General features: G+C 49.9%; 1 protein-coding gene across 2 annotated transcripts in view; it reads left to right on the forward strand.

Moving 5' to 3' along the window:
• Window positions 1-6875, forward strand: part of NLRP12 (NLR family pyrin domain containing 12) — a 28798-nt gene extending 21923 nt beyond the window's left edge. For both annotated transcript variants that reach the window (XM_025849415.2, XM_025849416.2), the window contains 3 exons: window positions 3030-3200; window positions 5146-5316; window positions 5868-6875. In XM_025849415.2, the coding sequence (XP_025705200.2) occupies window positions 3030-3200; window positions 5146-5316; window positions 5868-5955 (430 nt within the window). In that variant the 3' untranslated portion in view covers window positions 5956-6875. The remainder of the gene's footprint in view (window positions 1-3029; window positions 3201-5145; window positions 5317-5867) is intronic.
• The last annotated feature ends 6619 nt before the right edge of the window (window positions 6876-13494 follow it).

The raw sequence follows: 13494 nt of genomic DNA on the forward strand, positions 1-13494 counted from the left end.
GATGTGCTGACCTGGTGCAGACATATCTAACGCGGTCCTTTGAGCTGACCTACATGCCATCCTCTGCAAACACCAGAGGCTGTGGAGTCATGCCCCTCCCCCCACCCCCACCCTGCTGTTCCTTCTTGTACGTGTCCCTTTCTGAACCCCAGTGAGATCCCACCCCCAGGGGCAGAGTCGCACACTCCGCCTGAATTTGCCTCCCTGATATCTCAACCCTTCTGAATAGCTCTCTGGAAAGATCGGCAGTTTACTCTTCCACTCGCAATTTAGGAAAGCTACTTTGCCGGTTATCTTTATGGTTATTCAACTTTCTATCTTTAAAGCCCTGGTGGGTGTAAAATGTTCTTAAATGGCCTTTCCGTGTTGATGTGCTTATCAGCTTTTTTGGTTTCCCCAGTCTGTGAATTGCCTGTTCATATAATTTATTGATTTCTTTGGTATGTGTCCTACATTTGTCTTGATGCGCAGATGTTCCCTGTTTCAGACATTAATCTTTTGTTGACTGCATACCTTGGAAATGTCTGCTCAGCGGGTCACCAATCTGTCAAATTGTGGATGCTTTCATCAAACAGAAATCTTTACGTTTTGATGTCAAATCCATACGTATTTCTATGATTTATATTCTTGTGACAGGTCTCAGAAATCCTTTGCCAGGCACCTGGCTGGCTCAGTTGGTGAAGCAGGCTGACTCTTGATCTCGAGGTTGTGAGTTCAAGCCCCACGTTGGGTGTAGATTACTAAAATAAATAAATAAATAAATAAAACTTAAAAAAAAAAAGGAATCCTTTGCTAGTACACCATTGCAGGTGTATTCAGTTTCTTCTTTGTGTTTACATGTGTGGTTAGGCTTGGTTCAATTTTCTTTTTCTAATTTTTGCGATGCCATTTAATAAAGGATCCATGCTTTCCTTGCTGATTTTAATGCCAGGCCCATTGCAAACTATTTTCCCATATTGCAGGGTTTTTTTTTTTTTTTAGGTTTATTTATTTAAGTGATCTCTACATCTAACATGGGGCTCAAACTCATGATCCTGATATCAAGAGTCCCTTGCTCCTCCGCCTAAACCAATTAGGCGCCCCTCCCCCATTCTATGCTCTCCACGTGTCTGCGCTCCTAATCTAATTTCCTGCCCTTGTAATTGCTGTAATTTGTTACATGCTCCACTGTTAGGAAGAGTCTGTCTTTTGCTTTTTGTTTTTGCAGATTTTCAGTTATTCATAGATATTTATTCTGCCATTAAATTTTATTTTATTTATTTAAGAAAAAGATTTTATTTATTTATTTGAGAGAGAGAGAGAGCGCGCGAGCAGGGGGGAGGGGCAGAGGGAGAGAGAGAAGCCAACTCCCGGCTAAGCAGGAAGCCCAATGGGATGTGGGGGTGGGGGTGGGGCCTCCGGCTGAATCCCAGGACCCAGAGATCATGACCTAAGGCGAAGGCAGATGCTTAACCATCTGAGCCACCCAGGTGCCCTTCTGCCATTAAATTTTAGGATGCATTAAAAAAAAATTATTTTTTAGAACACATTGGTCCAGTTACCCCAGCGTGGCTCTTATTGACTGAGGCCAGGCTCCTTCTCTTGTCCAGACACATCAGGCCAGACAGACGTTTACATTTACACAGATCCTGTGCGTCACCCTCGAAGGAAAGGAGAGTTCAGGGTTTCACCGTATGGGAGCTGTATCTCAGGCAGAAATGTCTGAAAACTAGGAAAAAAATACTATACTATGAAATATAGCACTTCTGACTCTCTGAAGCCCCCCCACAGTCTTCCGACTTCAAGGGCAGCCACGCTAACTGCAGGGACTGTGGCTGAGGGGGCCCCGGGTCTGTGACCTTGAGCAGTGCATGGCGTCTGTCTGTCGGGGCCTAGAAGCTCACGGGTGTCATAACAACGGGTGTGACACCATTTTCCACCCAGCAGATATCGCCAGGAGCAAAGGAAGTAATGCTTACAAATCACTTGCTGTTGGGGAGCCTAGCCGGCTCAATCAGAAGAGCATCCGACTCTTGACCTTGGGGTCGCGAGTTTGAGCCCCATGTTGGGTGTGGGGATTACTTAAAATAAAGACAAGATGAGACAAGACAAGACAGGGAGACCTATGTAAATCATTTGTTGTTATGGGTCCATGTGTTCAGAAAATCCCCGTGTTGAAGTCTCAGCCTCCAGGCCCTCGGAGGGTGGCTGCCGGTGGAGATGCAGTTCTGGAGGCTGGAAGCTGGGAGATCAGGTGTCGGCGGGGGCTCCAATATTGAAATTGGGAGGGGCACAACCCAGCCCGTTACAGGGGCTGTTGCAGATAAAATTAGTTCAGGTGGGGTGCCTGGGTGGCTCAGTCCGTTGAGCGTCTGCCTTCGGCTCAGGTGATGATCCCAGGGTCCTGGGATGGAGCCCGGCATCGGGCTCCCGGCTCCGCGGGAAACCTGCTTCTCCCTTTCCCTTTGCCTCCCCCCCTGCTTGTGCTCTCTCTCTCTCTCTCTCTCTGTCAAATAAATAAATAAAATCTTTAAAAAAAAAATTGGTTCAGGTGAGGGCCTGCTGGAGCGAGGCGGCCCCGAGTAAGGTGTCCTCATGAAGAAGGGAAATTCGGACACAGCACACACACAGGAGGATGCAGTGTGAACATGGGGGCAGAGATCGGAGTGATACTTGTACAGGGCAGGGAACACCAAAGACTCCCCGGGGCAGAGCCTGGAGCAGGTTCTCAGGGCCGCGGAGGGAACCAGGCTCCCAGCGCCGTGAGACAGTCAGTTTCCACCATGTGAGCCACCAGCGTGGGTACTTGTTACAGTAGCTGCCGGACGCTCATACCCTGGCACCCGTCCGATGCCCAGCCCATACCAAATATTCCTGTGCTCCTTCCTTCCTGCTCCCCTCTCTCTTTCTTGTTTCTCTCTCCCTTCTGCCTGCCCACCCGCCTGCCCCTTGCTTCTCCCTTCTTCTGTCTGGGGGCACCCGGCACGGGAGCCCTCCCCGGGGACGTCTGCGGGCTGAGTGAGCTGGGCTCTGGGCGTCCTGTCTTCCAGGTTGGGCATTTGCAGGCTCAGCTCGGCCGCCTGTGAGGGTGTCTGCACCGTGCTCCGGGTCAACCGCCACCTTCGGGAACTGGACCTCAGCTTCAATGACCTGGGGGACGCGGGCATGTGGCCGCTGTGCGAGGGGCTGCGACACCCCACCTGCAGGCTCCAGAAACTGTGGTGAGCCCTGGGCGCTGGGACGGGTGGGGGGCCGGTGGTGGGGGCGTGTCCCTGTCGTTGTGCGGAAGGGCCAGCCCTCCACGGCCCTGGAAGACACCGGGAGCCCCGAGAGGTGGACAGAAAAGCTGCAAACAGCTCACAGAGGAATTCGTTCTCTGTGGGATGCAAACACAAAATGCCTCACTTTCCCTTCGCTCATTGCCTGTAAACATTTGCTGTAAAATTCCCCTTTCTGTTGACATTTACTTGCGCAGATGCCTGGCTCTTCAGTGACCTTTATAGAATAAAAAATCAGTCTGCTGCAGTGTGAATTCCAGCCAAATGTGAACTGTCCCTTCCTCCTCCTTCTTTCTCCCTGGAACCTGCCCGGCCCCCACCCCGAATGACTGTCTGTTTCTATTGTGGTCGTTTCTGCGTCTCTCGATTATCTGGGGACCTGGGTAGGTGGGCATCGAGACGGGGGCTCAGGCACAGCACTTTCCCCTTACTGGTGCTGCTAGGGTCCCGGGGTGTCAGTATCTCCCCCCCCATCTGGCAGGTATCCAAAGGCCACCTCTGTCTTTGGGACCACATGTGTGTTCTTACGGGACCCCCACCCACACCCCCAGGAAGTGCCCCAACTGCTCAGTCTCCTGACATGGAATCTGGGTCGACCTCCTTGCATAGCCCCCTCCCCCACCACGGGTCTCACCCTAACCTTCCTCTCCGGACCCTTCTGCACCACGCTGGTTTTTTCTCTTCCTCTGCAAGTCCAGAGCTGTTATCTTGTACCTCCTTTTGGAAGCTGGCATCTCTTGTCTCACAAGCTCAGCCAAACTAAGATTAAAATATTTCCACTTAGCATCCCAGCTGTGATGGTACTTCTTTCCGACGGTTGCTGTGAGGAATGAATGACGAAGCAAACAAAGCCCTTAGCAAGGTGCTCAGCACAGAGCTGGCCCTCAGTAGATACTACTACCTGTTCTTATTGTAACAGCAGAGAATGCAGGGAAGAAACACAATGCGAGGCAGATTGGAAATCAGAGAGAATCAGATGGCATACTGTTTGGGCAGGTGGCAGCCCAATTCATACTGGCTCCTGGGCGGGGGGGGGAGGAGGGCTTATTGACTTGTGTCACTGTCCTTGTTTAGGCATGGCTTGATCTAGGTGTTTTGGACATTTTTTTTTAAGATTTTACTTATTTATTTGATAGGGAAAGGGAGAGCACCAGGAGGTGGAGTGGCAGGCAGAGGGAGAGGGGGAAGCAGGCTCCCCGCTGAGAAAGAAGTCCGACGTGGTGCTTGATCCCAGGACCCTGGGATCATGGCCTGAGCCGAAGGCAGCCCTCAACCACCTGAGCCACCCAGACGCCCCTAGGTGTTTGGACTCTTGATCTCTATTGTCTTCCGTACTTGTTGCTGTATTGATTCCTCTCTTGAATAAGTTTAGCCTTGATCCTGCTTGGTGGCACAACACCTGCAGCTCTAAGGAGGACTTCTTCTTACCAGGTCTGAGTTCTGAAAGAAAAACTCCAGGAAGCAAGTAAGGTTCTGATTTACCCGTTTTGGGTGGGTCCTCTGTCCAACTGAAACCGTTCATGGTAACTGGAGACGTGGAAACCAACCAACTCAGGCCTGGATCCTGAGCTGAAGGACAGTATGAACCCCAGATGGACTGAGACTGGGGTTTCAATGAGAAATTGGGGTAGAATTACCAGGAAGGGAAGTGGGTACTTGACTGCAAAATCAGTGGGCATCCTAGAGAGATGGAGCTGTGAATTAACAAGCATCCTTAAATGCCTCTCTTAAATGTTTTCCATCACCACGTTGGCCTTGACCAGGACCAGTTGGGTTCTACTCTGCTTTCTCTTAAATTGGTCCCCTGAAAACATCATCCTGAATCCCTCTCAAGAGACTTTCCAAAATAGCTCCTTACGTTTCTTCAACCACTCCTTGTCTTCCACAGGCTGGATAGCTGTGGTCTCACAACCAAAGCCTGCGAGGATCTTTCTTCTGCCCTCAGGGTCAGCCAGACCCTGACGGAGCTCTATCTGACCCACAACACCCTGGGGAACACAGGGGTCAGGCTGCTCTGCAAGGGGCTGAGTCATCCCAGCTGCAACCTTCGAGTCCTCTGGTGAGAGATGGGTTTCTGGTTCTGAAGGAGACAGGGGCGTGGGGCTTGGAGGTGGGAGTGAGCGTCAGTAGTCGAGATCCATGGTTCGGATGGAAAAATAAGCTAGAAATTTGGAAACATTTCCTTCGTGTGCTAATGTGTGCAATTAGTGTGGATTGCCGAGGAGGCCTTACTTTCTGTCCTCACTAGCTGGGTGACTTTGGGTGATTCACTGAGGACCGACTTCCTAGTCTGTCAAATGAGGCCGTTGTAGCTTAGCGAGAATCTGGAATTACTCTGCCAGGCCTCAAGTTCTAATTCTGTCATTTCCCAGTTTTGTGATGGGTTTCTGCAAATCGTTCCACCTCTTGGCTCCTCAGTGTCCCCCAGACTGAATGAGCAGGTCAGGGACATACGCTGGTGTGTAGCTTGGAGTCCAGCCTGGTTCCCGATGAGATCTGGTTTCCAACGAAGTACTAGATAATGAAATTATGGTAATAAGGCAGGAGGCGTGATAGATTTGAATGCCACAGCAGTGGCCTGGAATAATGTGTCCCGCTCTGTGTCCTAAGGTTATTTGGAATGGACCTAAATAAAATGACCCACAGAAGACTGGCAGCCCTTCGGCTAACGAAACCTCACCTGGACATCGGTTGCTGAACAACCACTGGCTCTTGGACTCAGGACAGAGGAAGTTGGTCCCAGGACCAACGCGTTAGTCAACGTGTGGTATCAGCCTCTTTTATGTCCTGCAAACTCCCACGCAGGTTAAATCCCTTCTGCTTGGGGACTGTCATCAACGTGTGATGGAGCGTGGAGCGTTAGTTTTGGGAATGCAGATGTCATGGAGAGAACTTAGGACAGGGCCCCAGATGGTTCTCAGCAAAGGGTGATTTTGCACCCCTCACCCTCCCCGGGGCAATTGGCAATGTCAGGAGACATTGGGGTGGTGTTGGGAGCTACTGGATGTAGTGGGTGGAGGCCACGGATCCTCCCAAACAACCTGCAAAGGACAAGACAGCCCCCTACGGCTAGAGTGTTTAGTTAAAATGACATGTGTTTAGTTAAAATGACATTTGTGCAAGGTTGAGAAACCTCATCCAAGGATCAGCGATGCAATGAGGGTGCCAGGCAGCGTGCCTTAGGATGCTGGTCATGCCAACAGCCACACCCACACCCTTGCAGTCTTGTTCTGCACATGGTCCTGTCACCAGGCTGGAGGCAGGTGCACCGCGGTTGGACCCCTTGCCACGGTTAGCCGACTGTATGCCCGCCAAGAACCTGTACTGTGCTTTGGATAAGAACTCGAACAAACGCAGGTTTTCCCTGTTGGGAGATAGGGAACCTCAGCCCCAGCCGGTGGTGGGCAGGAACCCCCAAGGACACCGTGAGAACGCTGCTCACACTGAAGCCCTAAGTGAAAGGTGTCTGGGAAAGACTGGAACTTCCTAGGAAGCAGAGGTAATTTGTCGAGGAACTCGTGACTTGTAACCCATGGACGTCTGGAAAGGGAAGTAAATCCGATTCTGCAGATGTCATTCCTGTGGGCATCAATAAATACCCCAGGAATGGTCACGTCACACTTGGCTCCTGGAAATCCAGCCCTTTCCATGACTGGGTCCCCCTGTAGCATGTCTGCCTTGTCCCCCTTTGTCAGCTGCTTCTGAAACAGCCCCCCTCACGGCCCCACGGGTCACGACCCAGGCCCTTTGCTGGAGCTGAAGCAGAAATGCAGGCCCGATGTCCAGATTCTGGGCTGCCTCTCGAGGGGCAGGGTCCGTGAGTGGCTCTTGGGAAGGACGAAGTTTCAACAGGATGCCTTGTAAGGTATGAAGGCTCCTGGCTAGATAGCGGTACAATGGAAGGGACGAGGAAGCTCCCTAGGCCTGACTTTGGGGACACCCGTGGGTCACAGCCCTCCAGGACCAGGTAAGGTCTGTTCCACTGAAACGGTCATGAAGCCTAGCAGCCATTCCCAGTAAACTCTTTTAACCAGCAGCTAAGTTTATCGTGTACTGAGCGCATTTTCCCTAAACAGGGAGGAAAAATGGCATTTTATGACACAGCCTAAAGTAGCAACGCTGCAGGGTGCGCTCCCCCCAGCACAGGCAGTGTTGCATTTTTTTCCCCACTGCTCACCTCGAGGTTCTGTATTCAGCCACTTGAATCCTACACAGTACTAGGCGCTCATTCCTGACACCCTCCACCCATTGCCCATTTTCAGTATGGCCACGTCTTGAGCGTAGCTTATCTCAAAACACTTGGGATTGTGGAGAATGGGTCTGTAAGTATCAGGGTGACTCCTTAATGGGAGAATAGGGAGACCGTGGCACGTGTCCCCATGTTGGGGTGGGGAACTGCAACCATTTGGTGCTTCCCGTGCACGTTCTTTCACACCTGCACATGGGCAGGCATTTCCTTTTTGACATAAGCTTAAGCATACAGATGTGAAGCCCAAGAACCAGCCCCTCCCTCCCCTCCCCACGGCACTGGACAGGGCCAATTCTCAGGGTAGTCAAACCACAGAAGCCAACATACTTGGTTCATATTTTATTGGGACTGCCTTGAGACTGATTTTCACCATTTGAGACGTAATTACAACAGGACTCAATGTCAAGAGCAAAAGAAGCCACCCACAAATGGGTAAACTGGAAAGGTTCATTATCTTTGGAATTGAGGGGAAAATTCTGTTCAGAGCTGAAGGTCCTTAAATCAAGACTACTGGGTCAGCTTATGGAAATAGAAGTCCCAAATTGCACAAATGCCCACTAGGCAGGAGAAACGGGCAGGGCATAAGACGTGGGCTGTGGGGACAGCTCGTGTGCACCAGGGACGGCTGGGCTGGGTCCCGGAGGTAGGAGACTGAAGTCTAGAGGCAGGTTAACATTCACCCAAAACCCTTGTTTCCCAGTCCGTCGAGGATGCAGCAGTTTTCCTCATACAAGGATACACAAAAATGGGAGCACTTTCCAGACAGAGAACGGGGAGTGCCCTCATTTTGTGTATCCCAGTGTGAGTAGTTGGATTCTGCTCCTGGAAGCCACCGGAAAGGGTGCCGAGCCACACGCGGCATCAGGAAGCCTAATACAGAAATAAGGTAAAAACACATTAACACTGAAACGTCCCCCAGTTCCACGGTTGGTTGTGAAATGTCCAGACGCTTCCTGAATACTAAAATCCCCATTTACCCATGGATAAAGGTCTCTGTTGATCCAGAAAGCCCTGAAGACAGCTGGGGCCAAAGAGGATCGGGGTTCCCTTGATGCTGCCCACCAGTAGCACCCAAATATTGTAGCACTTTTCACAGATTTGATCGAAGAGTGCTTCCACATTTGAGTGCCACGGGAGAGCTGTAGGGACGTGGCCTGGACGGAGCTTCCGCTTGACCCAAAACGGCTCAGGACGGTCAAGGCGTCCCACGGTTCCGAGCAGACCTTCTCAATCGGGGACCCTCAAAAAATGGCGGCACTTCCCTCCTTAGAACAGAAAGTGCCCCCACAGTTTGAGTGCCACAGGTCGAGTATCCACGACTGGCCACGAAAGGAACCACTCACCAGGTAATAAGTCATAAACGGCCAGTGATTAGACCCGCCTTACCCTTAAAGGTCTGGGAGATACAAGGGGACCGGACCATGAAGCGAACAGATAAAAGGTCACCCAACACCCCCCCAGTTTACCACATTACAACATCCATTGAGAACATTACATCCATTGAGAACGTTACACGTAACCCCCCTCACGGTCGAACACTTAAGGTTTGGTGATGTCCAACAACAGGCCTGGTTTGTAGTTTACTGACAGTGGACGTGGGAGATTTGAAGAACTGGCTTTATTACCCCAAAAGGCACAGATTAACCCACTTTCCCACTCAATAACCCACTTTCCCACTCAATACCATGTAAAAACCCCACACTCACACCCATTCATCTGAATAGAAATCCACAGGGAGAAGCCACAGGATATGGGAAGGTTTGAGAGCCTGGGGTGGGGGAGACTCAGGAGAAAATGGGAGGGAGTGGGAGAAGGCAGGGAAGCTGGTAAGGAGAAGCGGAAGGGAAGGCTCTACCAAGGGGAGGAAGAGGGGCAAGTCATACTCACAAGGGAAGAGAATGCGGTCACGCGGCTTCCCAGGGCAGGTAGCGCTGCTGGGCTCTTATAAAGGCTGATGGCCCGCTCTCCCCTGACTCTGGGGGAGGACCCTTCCCTCCTCCACTTCTCCGCCCAGACCCACCTGAGTGCCTCTGATTGGAGCTGGTCTGAGCCAGACACTCCCTTACCTGTTTGTTAAACAGTTTACCCTTTTGTTGGGTGTCTCTCCTTGGGGAAATGCAGATAAGTGACTAGAGGAAAGTAATTCCGTCTCCTGGGGTGGGGGTCGGTTATTGATTGAGCAAACAGTTAAGCATGATCTGTATTAGATTTACTGAACTTACGAGATTTACCAGGCACTTTGCTGAACTCCAGCGGTGGGAAGGATGAACAAGACCATGGATTGTATTGTCTAGAACAGTGGTTTCCAACCAGGGGTGGGTTTCTTTCTCCCCAGGGGACAGTTGGCAATGTTTACGGACCTTTTTGGTTGTCAAAACTGGGTTGTGGGGGGCAGAGTGTGCTTCCACCATTTAGTGCCTGGGGGCCAGGACTGCTGGTAAGCATCCTCCAACGCAGGCAGCCCCTCTCGAAGAGGGGTCCCTAGCTCCAAAGATGAGGAACTGATTTAGCATAAGCCTGATGAGCAGGAAAAAAAAATAAATACAGCCCCCTGCCCCATAACAAGGACACATACATATAATTGCTGTTCAAACCATTTCATGTCAGTGTTGCAGCATACTCCTATAAATGTTGGTGTTGGGAGCTCACCTCTTGTGTTTTTAAAATTCAATAGTCTGTTACAAAGTATTTAAAAGGGACGCCTGGCTGGCTCAGTCCATGGAACAGGACAAGCTTGATCTCAGGGTTTGTGAGTCTGAGCCTCCTGTTATGTGTAGAGATTACTTAGAAATAAAAAATTAAAAAAAATCTTAAAAAGTGGGCGCCCGGGTGGCTCGGTAAGCGTCTGCCTTCGGCTCAGGTCAGGATCCCAGGGTCCTAGGATCGAGCTCCACATCGGGCTCCCGGCTCGGCAGGAAGCCTGCTTCTCCCTCTCCCACTCCCCCTGCTTGTGTTCCTGCTTTCGCTGTCTCTGTCAAATAAATATCTTAATACATACATACATACATAAAAGTGTGCATGTTTTACTCAATTCTTGCATCTTGTTGAGGTCTGAGGCCTTATTGGAATTCTCCCCATGGCAGATCTTGGCGGTATACCTGAAGCCCATGGGACCTGCTAAAGGAGGTTGGGGGAATTAAAATATGTAAGTGAAACTATAGAGAAATAGATAAAATGTGTTTTAAAGGCTGAAGGGTAATATACAGAATGCTTTTATTGTAATTTCATGAATCCCCTACTGTTAGACACTTTCAATTAAAAAAAAAAATTTAGGATAATTTTTTTTTTAAGTATGCTCCACGCCCAATGTGGGGCTTGAACTCCAACCCCCAAGATCAAGAGTTGGATGCTCTACCAACTGGGACAGCCAGGCACTCCAAAGTTTTAGGATAATTTAAAAAATTATCCAAACTTTTCTGAGAGCAGTTATGAGAGTGCAGGCATTTCTGACGTCATCTAGGAATCCGAGTTAACCTTCCAAAATCTGTGGGCAGTTGACAGGTGCGACCATGGAAATGCAGTGATTTGCCTGGGGAAAAGAAGGGCCAGAAAGAAGTAAGGTTTAGAAGTCCAGGTTCCAAATTCTTGCTTTGGTCCTTGTCAAGTTGCTGGAGAGCACCTGCTCCAGATTCACATCCGAACTGGCCAATCTCCACTCCCACCACACCTGGACGCCTGGACACCTGGACGCCTGGACGCCTGGACCTTCAGGTGTTTCTCCAAACTCAGCAAGCTCTCTCCCAACACGTCACCTTGTCCTTGCATGTTTCTGGGCCAGTGGCAGCTTTCTCCTCCCGCCCTTGACCCCCATAGGCCTTTCTCCTCCTACTGAAAGTCACCTTGTCTAGGGGGCTCCCCTGGGTGCTGCATAGATAGCATCCCGGTATCCCATGTTGACTGCAGGCTCCACCAGCTTACCAGTTCTATTTCTCTAATAAAGCACTTACCAGTTCTGGTTATTTGCCGGTTTTTTACTTGCCCCTCGTGCTTAGCTCCTGGGGAACAGTGGCTTGTCTGTCTTATTCACCTTCCCCCCCCCCCATCACACACAATCCCCATCCCCAAAATCAGTCCTGGGTCTGACACATGGTAAAGATGCAGCAAGCATTTTACCCCCACGGTGATAAATGTGGTCAAAGCAATTGAATTTAAGGAACATTAAACAAAGACTACATGCAAAGATGATTTTAAGTAAATTGATAGTAAAAGACCCAATTTGATATTTTCCCCAGGGATCTGTGATCTTTGTGGTGAGACAGTGTAAGAGAATGAGCCCCTCTCGCCTTCCTCTGATGTGCCAATTCCAAGCTCGGTCTAACCCTTGCTATTTTTGACAATTTCACACGTCCATCGAAAGTCTCAAGTTAATATCATTGTTAGCTATTTTATCCCCAGCGTTTTGCTTTCTTTTTTCCCCCAGTTTGATTGACTTAAAGTCTCAAGTTAATATTCTAAAGATTTTGGGGGGTGGTTTTTTGGGGGGGGATTCCTGATAGAAAGAATCAGAAATTCCATAGACTCAATTTGATAGCCTGAGGTGGAGGTGGTTGGGGGAGGTCCAGGATACACCGAAGCAGTTTTGCCTAATCAGGAATTCTTCCGGCAGAATTGGAAGGTCTTCATTTGCAAGTCACTAGATCTCGTTGTCATTACAATCACCCTGGACGCCTTTCCCTACACCCTCCCCACCCAGTCCTCAGCACTATCTGGCTGGTCTCCATACCAATGAGAATAGATTCTTTTGTGAAGATCCCAACGGTTTTTGAAATCCTTTTACGTCGGTATTGTTCCCTCTAATCTCATATTCTATCGGTCCACAGTTACCTGCAGCCCCGGGGGTGGGGAGGGTCGATAATCCTATTTATGACATTAAGAGAATCCTGCCATTTTATCTAAAGGTACTGCTTTGGGACGAGGTTTGGGAGACAACGTGGGGGAAGCATTCTTTCCTGAGTAGCTGAGACGCTTCTCAAGGGCACACAGGACGTCTACTGATGCCTGTCCTGTTTATCTGTGTGCCCGACACCTCCAAGACTCAGTACACGTCCCTCCATATATCCTGAGACTTAGGGGTGCTGCCCTTGGGCCTGAGTGGTGGCAATACAATGGTACCTAAGAAACACTAAAGCAAAGTCCTGACTCGCCTAGAGTTGGCATTCGAGTGGGGAAGAGAGTGGGCAAAGGAGCATCATCAACCAACAAAGGATGTGGTTACATTTGGACGTCACACCCCATGGAATGGACATCAGGAGGCCTGGAACGGTGGATGTACAACACGGGAGGGTCCACGTGTCCGGATGTCACCTCCCCGGCTCCATGCAAGGCTTCGGATCAAATCGTGCCTCCTTCTGGAAGCTTCCTCCAGTGGGATTTTCTAGAGGAGCAGTTCCTGATACTCTCCCCCACACTGCATCTATAATACATGTGATTATTACACTGACGTCATAAACCCACATGTTTATTTATTGTCTGTCTCCACAACTAGAATGGGAGCTTGTTGAGGGTAGAGGTTCTCCTGTTTTGTTCAAGGATGTATTTCCCAGTGCCTGGGACGTCATAGAGGCTGGAAAATATTTACTGAGTAAAGGAATCTGTCAAATGGAAGAAAAAAAAAAGATCAAGTCTGGGGGAACACTTTAGAAACTGAAGGAATCCAGGTGAATTTGCTGTGTTGTGATCATTTCTGTATTTGAAAAGCATAAGCAAGCCCCTACTTTTAGGAACAGCCTCTGAACACCTAGCAGAAGCCTTTGGGAGACACTCTGAGATGTTCATCAGAAGCACAGGGCTTAGGGTGTAGTGGGCATTGAGTGAAACAGCCCCAGTTTGGGACATTTTTTGAGGCATCTTTTTTAGTAGGCTCCATGCCCAGTTTGGGGTCAGTGGGCTTGAACTCACGACCCGGAGATCAAGAGTCGTATGCTCTACCAGTCAGGAGCCCCTCACTTGGAGGCATCTTTGCGAGTTTTGTGCTGGTTTTTGCCTTGA

Source organism: Callorhinus ursinus, unplaced genomic scaffold (genome assembly GCF_003265705.2).
Source record: "Callorhinus ursinus isolate GAN/ISIS: 27379988/994484 unplaced genomic scaffold, GSC_fseal_2.0 scaffold101, whole genome shotgun sequence".
Taxonomy (NCBI): domain Eukaryota; kingdom Metazoa; phylum Chordata; class Mammalia; order Carnivora; family Otariidae; genus Callorhinus; species Callorhinus ursinus.